We start from the raw sequence: 14154 nt of genomic DNA on the forward strand, positions 1-14154 counted from the left end.
GGGACGACACGCTCCCGTCTCTGTTACAATGTAAGAATGGGCTATATGCACACAGAATGACTCTTCCTACTTTCTTCACATTTCAAGGACCCCCATAACTCTTTGAGAGTGTACAAATGGAACCAGATGGACCCGTAAGGAACAGAGCCTTCATTAGTATCATCTTTAACACCTGTGAAGGAAGTAGGGAAGTGGCCCAAGTTCTTTCCAAAATGGTGTGTATGCATATGCAGTAGCCCATTGAAACATTTAACCGATAAGAAGCGATTGATAGGTCTGGATGATTCGGGGCTAACGCTTAACTCATACGCCACTGTGCGACAGTGTCACACATCGAAAATGCATGGGGCTGTCACAGTTATGACATTCTACCTGGCCATTAATTGTCACTCAAATAATTGATTTAATTGTGTTGAACACTAGGATATATGAATAAAAAATACAATTTCTGTTTGGCTTTTAGGATTTGAAGTTGCACAGGGCACATAATGACACATAACCGACATATGTATAACATTATATTTTAATAGTGGCTGGGAATAGCCGATCTACAAGCTCTATGTTTGAAAAGGTTTTAAATTGTAACATTTTTCAACATGGAAATGATTACGACGATTATTACATAAATCGATAGGTGATTTATGTAATAATTGTAACAGGCCTAGCTATCGCGTAGATCTGCCATTTTCCGATGTGACACACCATTTTTCGACAAAGTACATACATTTTGCCTTTTCATGATTGAAAGACACATGCATTTACGTACATTCGACTTGAAGATTTTTGGCACAATGGACCTGAATTATGTAATGTAAGCCAGAACACCAACTTTAGAATAGCATTTTGATGAAGTGTGGTTAATGTTTCATTTTATTTCAAGGTGTTTAGGGTGTTTTGAGAGGCACCATACTTCAATATCAATGTCATGAATAGGCCGACATTTTGTCAATGGCGGAACAAACATCAAATAACAAAGTACGAGTGAAAGAAGGACCCACAATGGTCCTCTGAAATGTGACCTGGCAGGAGGAGAGTCCGTAGAAATGCAGCATCAAGTCGTCACGCCTGCACTTGTGGCAAAATGTTGACTGTAGCTTTTCTCCAATTTTGAAAAGCTCTTAAATATACCTTTTGGATGCACAGATCTGTCACTGTCAAATGTGGATGCACAGATCTGTCACTGTCAAATGTGTTTATCAGGTTTTAACCTTTGATTGAGTTTGTTTCATCAGACAGACAGATAGACAGATCCATAGGCTCAAAACCTAAACACTCACAGTATTGCTTTTTGCAGGCTAAATACTGCTGCTCAAACTACCTAAAGAAATCCAACTTGAAATGTGTACGTACAATGATCCATGTTCCTACCTTCATGGATCGCAGTAATACAAGTACAGGTGGGAGAGACTAGATTTAGAATCACGTCTCCAAATTGTTGGGTTGAGATCATTGTTTTGTAAAGTCTTGCTCTCGTCCACCAGTGTGTCCAGTGCCTCATCGTGGTAAAGGGAAGGTGTCTGTTGATAGAAATGCCAAAAGCAAATTAAAATAAATGAAGCTATGATAATTAAAGTACGGAACAGAGAAAAAGTAATAATTAGGCACAGCTATTTTTAACAAGACGCCTTTCCTCTCTCGCACAGAAATTCTGTGGTGTTGATTTTGTGATGATTTGTTGTTCCCCCACCCCCCCACCGACCACCACATTGTGTAGTTCTGAAGAGTGATGTAGTGTTGAGGGGACAACATGTACGTATAGGTTCTGGGGAATGATGGCTGTTTGAGGTGATGACATGTTATAGTTCTGGGGAGGGGCAGGCACCATGCAGTATCGTTCTGGGGTTGAGGTGACAATATAATAGTTTTGGGGTTGAGACAACAACATAGTATAGTTCTGAGGAATGACAAGGGGTTTTAGTTGACAGTGAGTTTTGTTGAGCTGACATAGGATCAATAGAGGCGTGTGTGTCTTCGATTTGAAACACTTTTTTTTTTTTACATTTTCACTCCAAACAGAATCGCAAGGAAGGACATCGTGTGAACATTAATAAGCTTGCTGAGCTGTAATGTGTGTTTTTGACATGGATGTCTGGCCCGCTGGATAGTTAGTTTTGAAGGGTGGTGACTAAACAACACATTGATATTATATGGTGATATGACATATATTAGAAGTAGCTACGTTTGATATAATTGTCTCTGTTTAAGGCGTTCATTGTGTAGTACATGTAGACTGCTTGTCCTCTTCTTGCTGGTCAGAGGCGTTGAAGTGAGTGATTTCAAAATAAGGCGACATTTGACCTGTTGTTGAACCTGTTCAGAAAGCCAGATGGTGGCTTCAGCCTCATGCCAGTTATTGTTGGATCATCCCTGGTGGCATAAAGAAAATAAGGAAACTTCATTCTGCACTCCAGTCATCCCACTGGGACAGAGATATGACCCCCACCGTAGTTAGATTTATTTTATTTACAGTGTTTAATTGAAGAGTTTGGGCTACAGGATTAATCTGTTCTCCTCCACTGGCCAGGCGATTTACAAGAGAACATTACTATAGGGTAGGGGTGTGCATTCACGTATGTGGTGGTGTATTTCTTTTCTTTCTTCTTCTTTTTTCTTCTTTTTTTGGTGCAGGGCAAAAATGTAAGATTCAATTTGAGTGTTCTATAGGGCAGTGGTTCCCAAACTTTTTAGCTCAAGACCCAAAACAAATTTGTCTCCATGACCCAAGCTAGCGAAAATAGCAAAACTATAATACTAGGCCTACTTCTTAAACATTTTGTTATTTTATGGAATTTATTTTATTTATTGTTTACTCATTCAAATTAATTGAATGTGTTTTTAATTGATGAAAAATTATGAATTTTTGGGATTGTTTTTGGAAAATGTTTTGAAATATTAAAAAACTAAAATTTAGGATACACAAAAAAAGGATATTTACTCACGAGTCACGACCATGCTCACGACCCACACAAATCTGATTTGGGGTTTGGGAACCAGTGTTCTAGGGTGTATAATAATGCCATCATAATGTTTTATCCATATGAGGTGTGTGATCCCAATCTGTTCACAAACAAAATGGAGGCGGAAAGCTGATGTAATAATAGGGTTAGGGTTAGAGTCAGTCCCTGACTCATAACGGCTTGTGCTTCCTCCTAAGATGCCTATGTGTTTTTTCTTTTGTTTGATTTATTTAGTTTTTTGGGTTCGTTTCAAATTGTAATCCGTTTTGAACACCACTGCTATAGAAAGTTACGTTCTGGATCAGCCAGTCGGTCACTTATGAGGTTCTGAGCTTGATAACTTGTGGGTTTTGTTTTGTTTTGTTTTTTTGTCGAAGTATTCAGATTGGAGTTATTTTCTCTTCTTCTTCTTCTTCTTCTTCTTTAAAAAAAAACTTTACAGTATTGTATATGAGTGCTGAAAATATATACAACTTGAGAAATGTAGGATTACAAGCACATTTTGCTGGCCTTGTGCTTCACTTGTGCAAGGGGGGACAAACATAATTTTGGTCCTAATATTTTGGTCATTTTCCAAAAAAAGGGCACTCTTGGATTCTTGTTAAATAAATCCTATGTTTATTTTTTTGTTTTATTTTGAGTAGTGTGTCCTGTCTCCACTGATCAATACAATCATTTGATTATACAGCTCCAGCTCAATTAATTAGAATATTGTGTAAAAGTTCATTTTCTTCCGTAATATAATTCAAAAAGTGAAACGTTCATATATTCTCAATTCATTGTGCATAAAGTGAAGTATTTAAAACCTTTTTTTGTTTTAATCTTGATTATGGCGTGCAGCTCATGAAATTTTAAAATCCAATCTCAAAATATTAGAATATTTTATGAGACCACAAAAAATGTTTTTTCAAATTATTTCATCAAACGCCCTTTTGATGAAATAATTTGTTCAAAAGTAACCCAGACCAAGTGTTGACTGCATACATTAATATACTTTTCAGATGGTCGACATTTCTCGTTTATAACATCTTTTAATGGTCTGGTAAAATATTCAAATATTTTGAGATAGGAGCTATACGCCATAATCATCAAGATTAAAACAAAAAAAGGTTTTAAATACTTAACTTTATGCACAATGAATTGAGAATATATATGAAAGTTTCACTATTGGAATTATATTAGGAAAGAAATGAACTTTTACACAATATTCTAATTCATTGAGATGGAGCTGTATATCCAGTTTGCAGAACAATACAGTCGACTGCTGTGTGGCTTTTCCTCTTGCCTTCCATTTTACCCCCCTCCCCCAACTAATGCATTGACAGAGAAATATTTATAGTACAGTATGTGTTTCAGTTTGTTTTTAACTCAATTCAAGGACGGAATAAATGTCCAATAAACCAGTGAATGAATCAAGGCTTCCGTTGCAACTTTGATTCAAATATATATTTTGTGTGTGCATACATTACCCCCCCCCCCCCCCCCCCCATGAAGACCTGAATGTATGGATAATATATAGGCTATTAGGGGGGCGGTGGGCAATACTTGTTTTTTCTTTGAGGTCCTCAACTGACTGGAATAGTCATTTCATCCATGGAGATGTGTAATGTCTGAAAGCCTGTCTTGTCTTCCATTCTATCAGCACCTACAACCACCTCCCCCAGGCCCCAGCACACACCACACACGCACACAGTCAGACAGACAGAGAGACACACGCACACGCACGCACACACACACACACACATTGGCGGCCCATCTCCTGTGCACTTGCATGCATGGTTGTGGTCAGTGGCAGTGCACCATTCTGTCTTTGTGCTTGAGCGCAACAACGCCTCCATCTGGTTTACTTTTGCCACTACAGCAGAAGAGACGGGTCAGAGGCAGGCAGCACACAGCATGGAAAATGGCAGTTTTTTGTTTTATATAGTTAACTATGTATTTGGTACGAACTTTGGTTTGGGGCTTAAAAAATATCCGTCCTTGGTTCTATTTTAATTCCCTCTTTTGTTCTATTTTCGTCCCTTTTGTTTTTTGTTTTGTTTTTTTGCATTGTGAAGTGGGCATGCTTGACACAATGCTCTCTATCAATAGGCCTATAACCTCTTAAATAGTTGTGTATAAAATAAACTGTTATAACTTCTTTTTTAAATAAAACATTAAATGTTGCATAGTTGTTTGTTTGTTGTTTTGTTGGTGAGAGAGAGAGAAAGAGAATATATATTCCAGTCCAGTTGATGGCGGTAATGCACGTAAATAAGACTTCATCTTCTACCCTGTGATTGGTTCCGTTCTATCCATCCAATGAGGAGCAGGTAATTTAAACAGTGGGGCCGGGCTCCCTCACCTCAGATCAGCTGTGTGTCCACTGTCCAGTGGTTTTGGTTTGTTTGGGGTAAGTGTTTTTAATTCTCTCCAATTCCTTACTAGTATGACGTGACCTGTCCAACCGCAACACTTCATGTAATAATGTTTCGGTAAACAACGTGGTTAATGTGTTTTTATGAGTGAACAACAAATCCAGTCGCCTGCGAACATTGATTTGTTTACGACTACGAGACATTAGCGTTAACATTAACAAGTTAACATTAGCGTCTACATACAGTACGTAGGTATACTACCATACATCTTGGCAACTGTCCTATCCTCGTTGGCTGCCTTGAATAATCTTTTTAAACTAGCAAACATTTAGACTTGTCTAAAAAAAGAACTCTACGAGAGTAAATGTTTGGGCTAGTTTTAGCCCTGGAACATGACTGCCATGATACGAGAGTCATGTTTACAGGGCTAGGCTAGTTTTAAACGTATATTTTCGTAGTTTGACAACAGCTTTGGCTGTTAGCTTAGCTGCTAAATGGATAGCCCTGTTTACGTCAACTTTCTTCCGGGTCACTTTAGTTTTGTCCACATTACCCCTGATTGTTTTTTCTCGATTCTGATATACAGAATCGAGTTTTGCTTAGTACCAGACAGTCCAATGGGATCGCTTTTCTGAAATATTTTATTTTTCAATGAAAGGGAATTGTTAGCTCTGGAATGGTATATAGCCTTTCCAAACTGAGTTCAGCTAGGGAATTGTAAAAGCTATATTTCGATGATGCATTTTCGCAAAACCACTGTTCAAACTAGCCCAAACATTTAGATTATCGTAGAGGGTTTTTTTCGATTCTGACGAATCTCTCTACTAGAGTCTAAAACATAACCCCCCCCCCCCTTTACCGTCGAAAGTTGAACGTTTGTGCCTCAAAATCACTCTTACCTTGTACAAATGCAAAATCTAAGCTGCTTTTAATGTTGCCCCACTTGTTTGTGAGGTGTACGCATTCAGATTAAACACGGAACATGCTTATTTTTCAATAAAAAAGGTATTTTAATCCACTCTGTCTCGGAATCTGGCGGCCATCTTGCTTTTCTCTCCATTGTAAATGCGCAAGAGAACCCTGGCCGCTAGGGGCGCGGGCAATATTCTGTTGCGCCATTTACCGCATTTACAATGGAGGATTCAGAAACGGAGTGGATTAAAATAGCTTTTTTATTGAAAAATAAGCATGTTCCGTGTTTAATCTGAATCCGTACACCTCACAAACAAGTGGGGCAACATTAAAAGCAGCTTAGATTTTGCATTTGTACAAGGTAAGAGTGATTTTGAGGCACAAACGTTCAACTTTCGACGGTAAAGGGGGGGGTTATGTTTTAGACTCTCGTAGAGATTCGTCAGAATCGAAAAAAACCCTCTACGAGATTCTAAATGTTTGGGCTATGTTCAAACCATGGCCCTTTTCTCCACTCTAGCTGTGGCTTAGCCCTGAAACATGACTCGTGAAGTACGAGCGTCATGTGAACCATAATGTGGCTGCTCAAATGAAATGCAAATTCTACACGCATGTAGGCTAAATAAAGGCCTGTGTCGACTGAGCTGTCATAATTTAGTGTAGATTTTCTTTTAGCAAAATTGTAAATCAGTTCCAAAACAGTCTACAAATGTTCAGGGTTTTGTGTTGATTCTATGCAAACTATTGCTAACATTTGCTATTTATACTTCACCATGTATTTAAGGTACAATAACTCAGTGAGAAGACTACCGTTTTAACTTGAGAGGTGGACAAGGATCAAGACGACTATACAAAGGTAGCCTAGTTAAATGTACTCACTCTTGTGTTGATCTAAACCACTTTCTTTTCTATAAAGAAACAGTATTTTATTTGCGAGTAATCTTTTGAATCTACATTCACAGGTGGAAATAAGAAGCCAAGTCTTTGTCTGAAAGAAGGAAGCAAGAATGGCTGAAAACAATTCTCCTCCACACTGTGGTGAGCCTAACTCACTCAGTGGGGCCTTCGGCTCCTCTACCCCAGCTCAGTATAACAGCAATGGTGGAGTCAAATCAACATCATGGCCCCGCTGTTTGCTTCCTGATCTCACCCCAGTTTCAAAATTCTTGCATTCAAAACGGAGAGTTCTGACTGATGTCAATAGCCCTGAGGTCGTTCTGATAAAAGATGAGATTTTTCCAGAATTCTCATTTGATACTTCCACCGTAGACAAAAGCTTCAATCAAGATGGCACATTAGCAGAGCCGATTGGTTCATGCTACGATCTCGAGAACAGTAGCATGTCTTCAGTGGACACAATGGGGAACACAACAGAGGATTCAGTAAAGCTCACTAACCAGACAACTACTGACCCTATAAACGACTCATTTGATTGCCACCCACCTGGCCCCTCAAAGTCTAATGTGACGCCTGATGCAGACCCTACTGGCAAAATGGTTGCTTTGAATAAGACTTTGGATGCTGAAGCTGACCCTGCTGAACTGGCAATCTCTGAAGCGGAGCCTTGCAGCAATACCATTGAATCAAAGTGTAATGTGACGGCTGATGCAGACCCTACTAGCAAAATGGTTGCTCTGACTAAGACTTTGGATGCTGAAGCGGACCCTGCTGAACTGGCAGTCTCTGAAGCAGAGCCTTGCAGCAATACCATTGAATCTGCTTCTGCACTTAGCACAAATTATTTGCTTGAAAGCCATACGAGTGTTAACCAACTTAACCCCCAAAACACCTTCGATGTGGACTGTTCCAATCTCGAGTTTAATCACCAGACCACTACTGGCTCTATGAGAGTTGACCCAGACCCACATAACACCTTCGATATGACAGGCTCAACCAATCTCTCCAACCACCAGACCACTACTGGCCCTATGAGAGTTGACCCACATAACACCATCGATATGGAAGGCTCAACCAATCTCTCCAACCACCAGACCACTACTAGCCCTATGAGAGTTGACCCAGACCCACATAACACCTTCGATATGACAGGCTCAACCAATCTCTCCAACCACCAGACCACTACTAGCCTGATTAGTGTTGACCAACAGAATACCTTTGACGTTGACAGCCCTGAAAACAAGACCTTTGATGTCCAAATACCTATTCCCTCAAGGTGTACTAAAAATACAACGGTTGACGCAGATGCGATCTCTGAAGATGAGCCAGTAGTGGTGGTCTCTGAAGATCCGCCTGTAGTCTCTGAAGAGCAGCCTGTAGTCTCTGAAGAGCAGCCTGTAGTCTCTGAAGAGCAGCCTGTAGTCTCTGAAGAGCAGCCTGTAGTCTCTGAAGAGCATCCTGTAGTCTCTGAAGAGCAGCCTGTAGTCTCTGAAGAGCAGCCTGTAGTCTCTGAAGAGCAGCCTGTAGTCTCTGAAGAGCAGCCTGTAGTCTCTGAAGTTCAGCCTGTAGTCTCTGAAGAGCAGCCTGTAGTCTCTGAAGTTCAGCCTGTAGTGGCAGTCTCTGAAGTTCAGCCTGTAGTGGCAGTCTCTGAAGTTCAGCCTGTAGTGGCAGTCTCTGAAGTTCAGCCTGTAGTGGCAGTCTCTGAAGATGAGCCTGTTGTAAGGGCAGTCTCTGCCACGTCCTCTGGTTCAGCTTCAGTTACTGGACCTGGTAACAGTAAAGACTATTCACAGTCGAGCACTTTAAGTATGTCAGAATCCTATGACAGCCCAGTTGTGAATTTCGCACCTGGAGTGAGCAAACTGGACGACACTTTAGAATTGAGGGAACACGCCCAATTCACATCGACGCCCATGCCTCACCGCTACGCAGCTGAAAAAGTAGAGGAGAACCCCACTGTGGTTCCACGAAGACTTTATCCGTCACACTCACAGTTTGTTCCCGCAACAAACTCTGTAGAGTCACACTCACAGTTTGTTCCCGCAGCAAACTCTGTAGCGTCACAGTTTGTTCCCCCAACAAACCTTGTGAGTGACTGGAAGACCTTCAAGAACCCGACTGACCCCAGAGTTAAACACCTGCTGCCTCCTTCATTGCTGCCACCTGCTGCCTCATTGATTCCTGGTTCAAAGAAATCTTCTGGCCTACCGATGATGAGGAGGGCCCAAGCAGGACCAGGACATACTGCTGCTCTCCCCAAGGAGGTACGAGTGGAATGTTTAATCTCCTTAAAAAAAACATATATATATATATATATATATATATATATAAAATGTTACACTTATTTTAGTTCAGATCCAGTAGAACTAAGAAAAGTCATTTTGTTTGATGCACTTGTAACGCTTTGTCAGCTTGTAGATCTGCTATTTTTAGCATGCAACCAAAATCTGTTGTGAATCATATTAATATTATATGATCAAGGTTTGCCAAAAATGTATTAAGTCAATTGTACATTTGGTCGACTAAACTTTTCCAGATGACTAAATTAATTTTATTCAAGACTGGCTAAATCAATATTTTCTGTCTAAGTGAACAGTTAATAACGTACACACCTGGCCCAGCAACTTATTTTTTTTTCTCTCTTTAACTCCGACTCTCAGGCCACTGGAATCCCCAGGTCTGTCACTGAGGTCAAAGGAATCCCCAAGGCCATGCTAACACGTAGCGCAGATACAGGTAACTATTCACTTGAATTCTGTGCTATTTCGTATGCAGTAGTTATAGTTACTATACTGTAGATTTTCCCATGGACAGTCAAATGGTAAATTCAGTGTCTTCACACTTATTATTTTGCTTCAGCTTGATGTCATGATGTTTAGAATAAGATGCTAGCTTTACATGGTATCCAAGTTTCTTTGAAATACGAAATCATTCTTTTTGCACTTTACTTCTTGACCGTTTACCCCGTCGACTAGGGTTCATGCCAGTTATTCTGACTTTGCCGTGTAAGTCTCTACAAAATGCCTAAATTGTAGTTGATCCATCTCTTCTGTCTTCCCAATTGCTCCTGCTTTAGGAGCCACGCTACCTGCTGCCGGGCTAAGGAAACGTCAGGGCGCTGGTCTACCTTTAGCCACTCAGAGAGCTGGGCCAGCTCTCAGACCCCCCATGACAAGAGGATTGGCAGCAAAAGTATCTGGGGAACCAACAGGTACACAATATCCAAAACAAATGGCATCTAAGAATTTTTTACACAGAACTGTCATGTTATGGATTGTTGGAAAAAGGGAATATCCGCACTCTTGTGCGGATAAACCAGCGCTTCCTAGTTTGAAACACAGAGGAAGGCCTGCGTGCCGAAATGCGTTCGTTTCTCTAGGTGGACTGCTGCTGCATGTGTTTCATGAAATGGTATTGACTGCTTGTCTTTGTAGAGAAGCTGCATACTGAGAATATATCAACTGGTCAGTGATAACACTGACTAGTTGTGAAATAATGTCTTGTTGAAATTCCCACGGCATATTCTTAGTTATTTAAAAGGTGAATTATACGGTCTGTGGTGTTGCTTTTTCTTGTGGTTTCTAAATCCAGCGCATTTGCTTTTCTCCATCGAAAGTTCACACAAATGCAGCCCCTGCCGTCCCTTTATTGAAGATTGGCCCGTCACCAAAAAGGAGGAACTTGAGGAGTGGGGGAGACTCAAGTGGAGAGGCTGCTTTGTTGGCAAAAAGGAAGATGGGTAAATAAAGTCTCTTTAAAAGTCCCTTAAAAAAATTCCTGGGTTCGATTCCCGCTCGGGACACTGTGGGTGCTGGCGGCGTGTTTCCTCCTCCGCGTCATCAGTGCCCATACCCGAAGGCGGGGTTGGCGAAAGGGCCTTTCTGTGTGGAGTTTGCATGTTCTCCCTGTGTCCCCTAGGGTAGGTACCCTCACAAAAAACATGCAGTAATCCTGGTCACTAAACTGCCTCCCCCTGGCCAGCCGGGGAGCCTGATGGAGGGTAAAGGAACTGGTTGGTATAATGTGTTCCTTCCACGCGCTATGTCCAACCAGGGGAAACTCCCCCCTGTCAGGTGTAAAGGAGCAACTTGGACACTCGGGCATGAAGGAAGCATGAGTTCAAGACCGTTGCTCTCCCCTTGTCCCCCATATATGGGGACTAGGTTGGTGGAGGGTGTGTAGAGCCCAGGATCACATTAGATGATTGACACAGGGGTGAAAAATGGGTTACAAAATCGTGGGATAAAAAAAAGTCCCTTAAATGGTTCCATTCTGGTATAGGTTGATTTATTTTTGCCACCTAATGTGTCAAGAATCTTAGTGATTCTATTATAGCTAGCTGTAACCACTAAAACCCTATATACATTGTTCACCTGGATCCACCTAATGGTCTATTTATTTTGGTTGGATGCCTCAATCACATTTTTTCCACTCCCGATCAGATGCCAATCAACCATCAAAACCAATTCAATATCTATCTGTGATCGCAGCACCTCTGATTTTGGTCCTCTCTTGTGGCTCTAAATTAAATCTGACAATAGCTGAGCTACAAGTTACGTTTTTCAGAATCCAATCTGACTTTACTTATAGAACACATTTAAAAACGACTGACACAGAAAATGTCGAGACACAAGCATACAGAATAAGCAGCTTAACCCTACTTCATTTCTCTCCCTGTGATTTCAGATGTTCAGGTGCCATCCTGTAGTGCTGCAGGTCCTTCCCAGACAGGTAGGAGGTGCTGGAAGTCTGATCTTGGTGTCATCAAAACTCATCAATTACAGCTTTTGTAACTGGGAAGTAATGATATCAGTGACAATATGTGGTGTCATTGGTGGTGCAATGAATTGACATGACACAATTGGCATAATCCAGTGCATTTGCTTTTTTCTTTTTCTTTTTTCTCCCCCTTGCCTTCAGTTAAGACTGGCCAATCGCAAACCCTGAAGAGGCCTGGCAGTAGACAGGCTTTCCTCGGAGCCAAACAGAAAAGAATGGGTAAATAAAGGGTTTGTTTAAAGTCTCAAATTACAGTAGTAGCGTCCAGGTCCTGCCCACCACTGCAGAGACTGTTAAAGGCAAGCACTTGTGTTGATTAGAACCCCAAACACTAGCCGGTATGCGCATGCTTAAAGTGAATGGCACATCGAGTGGCAAAGCAACATGCAAAGTGAGTTTAACATTGTTTAATGCAATCAGATAGGACGTTTCTGTTTAAATGCAAGGCCAGAAAGTAGTTTTTTTTTTTTTTGCCAGTCGGTAGGCATTCCTGCATAACTTCCGGGTTTGATGTCACATGCATACCCTCTATTGGCTGTCATATTTGTTTTTGTGTGAATCCCTGACTGTCTAATATCTAAAGAAAAGGGTTGACATTTTAACTCTAATCAACTGATCAATATTCTTCTGTTTCTAAATTTTTCTATTGAGTGGCAAGCAGCATGGTATGAACCCAGATCATTTGCTATACTACTTTGGTAGTTTGGTTTAATTGTTTTTAGCTGCATCTAGTCCTAATGTGACTGGCATTTTAATTCCAAATACTGTAGTCTATGCTAGTCGTCGGAGTGATTTGTATGCATTTTTATTTCTCACAGTTTGTTGGCTGTGCAGGTATGCCCATGTGACACTACCAGTGTGCTCTGTTCTGGGCATGACTAATTGTTGGCACGTCCTACACGTTAGTTGGCTTTCTTTCAATCATTGTCAGCCTTTTCAGTGCTTTTCATTTTCAAATGTGTATATATATCTGTATTGTGTAATTTTCTTTTTTGCAACAGTTTGGGAAGTCTCTAGCAGCAAATAATGAAAGCCCAAACCTTAAAAAGAGAAACAAAACCTACAGTACAAATGAAGTGTTTGCTTACACATTTTACAGTTAGAAATTTGCCATTTCCCTGCAGAAGTCCTTTATTGACAGCTTTCAATCTAGATGGACTCATCCATGTGTCATAAATGTATTTGCAGACTGTGCCAACTGTGCCGAGTCACAAAAACAACTGGAAGAGGCACAGAAACGACTGGAAGAGGCACTGCAAGAAATCAAGAGGCTTCAAGGTATGATTTGTAAATCAGGAGTTTATTAATCCAGTGAGTTGCAAGCCATTGCTTTAAAGCACAATGGCATTGACTTCCCATTGTAAACGGAGCCAGATGTCTCCAATTGGACAAATTACTTCATGACATGATAACCACACAACCTAAACTTCTATTTCGATTATGTTTACTTAATAGTTACATGATAGCAGAATGACAGGCTTCATTTAAAAGAGTACTTGACTTGTCTAGCAATAACACACACCATGCAGACTTTTCATTCATGGAGATTTTGTTTCTCATTGCTAAGCCAAATTTGAGCCCTGAAAGGCTCTCTTGAAACTACACTTATCTCTGACACAGATGTAGCCTAATTAGAATGACTAGATCTGTACAAAGTCATTATAATTCATAGCCATGATGTATATGGTTATATCCTCTGACCAGTCAATCCAACCATACATCTTAGGTTTGCACTGGTATTTGGGAATTAAATAAAATGTATTAATATAACATGGCAGCGTTTACTTCCCTTAACTCACCCATAACCAAATGGATTGTGTGATCTGACGATTCAATTTACAATTTAGGCATTTAGCAGACGCTCTTAATCCAGAGCGATCTACATTAAGCAAGAACCAAAAAAATCCAGTTAGTTCACCCTCCCCCCAAAAAGGACATATTTTCTATCAATTACACACCCCCATGAAGCCTTGACTTCATGGAAATTTGTCATATTGCTGAGTCAGATTATTGGTTTAGGATAGAATGTGGGGGGAAAAACGAATCCATGGATTCAAGGCTTCATGAGACGTGTAATTGATAGTAATTTTTGGGTGAACTACTCCTTTAAAATTGCCCTGGGAATTCACATCCAGGTGGCAGATAGGCACTGCTTCATGTTAAATTATTTAATTGTTTTTTTCTCTCTCCTATCTTTCAGATTTGCTTCCCCCAAATGAAGATTGAAGACATCAGATTTGACTTTCTCCCAT

The 14154-nt window shown here is 40.5% G+C and overlaps 1 protein-coding gene across 1 annotated transcript; it reads left to right on the forward strand.

Annotated features, from left to right (window-relative positions):
- Positions 1 to 7829: 7829 nt before the first annotated feature.
- Positions 7830 to 14154, forward strand: LOC310879722 (uncharacterized protein). Its single transcript, XM_083794551.1, has 9 exons — positions 7830 to 8481; positions 8665 to 9387; positions 9784 to 9859; positions 10200 to 10334; positions 10740 to 10862; positions 11810 to 11854; positions 12044 to 12121; positions 13091 to 13180; positions 14103 to 14154. The coding sequence occupies exons 1-9, from the start codon at positions 7852 to 7854 to the stop codon at positions 14126 to 14128; spliced, it is 1926 nt and encodes a 641-aa protein (XP_083650677.1). The 5' UTR covers positions 7830 to 7851; the 3' UTR covers positions 14129 to 14154.

The sequence above is a fragment of the Protomyctophum parallelum genome (assembly GCF_964188405.1).
Source record: "Protomyctophum parallelum genome assembly, chromosome: 22".
In the NCBI taxonomy this organism is placed as follows: Eukaryota; Metazoa; Chordata; class Actinopteri; order Myctophiformes; family Myctophidae; genus Protomyctophum; species Protomyctophum parallelum.

Bases quoted from the DNA above. Each gene is read 5' to 3' on its own strand.
- LOC310879722 (XM_083794551.1), top strand. From the start codon at position 7,852: ATGGTTGCTCTGACTAAGACTTTGGATGCTGAAGCGGACCCTGCTGAA. The intron at 10,335-10,739 runs GTACACAATATC...CTCCATCGAAAG, and splicing joins AGTATCTGGGGAACCAACAG to TTCACACAAATGCAGCCCCT. The intron at 13,181-14,102 runs GTATGATTTGTA...CCTATCTTTCAG, and splicing joins AGAAATCAAGAGGCTTCAAG to ATTTGCTTCCCCCAAATGAA.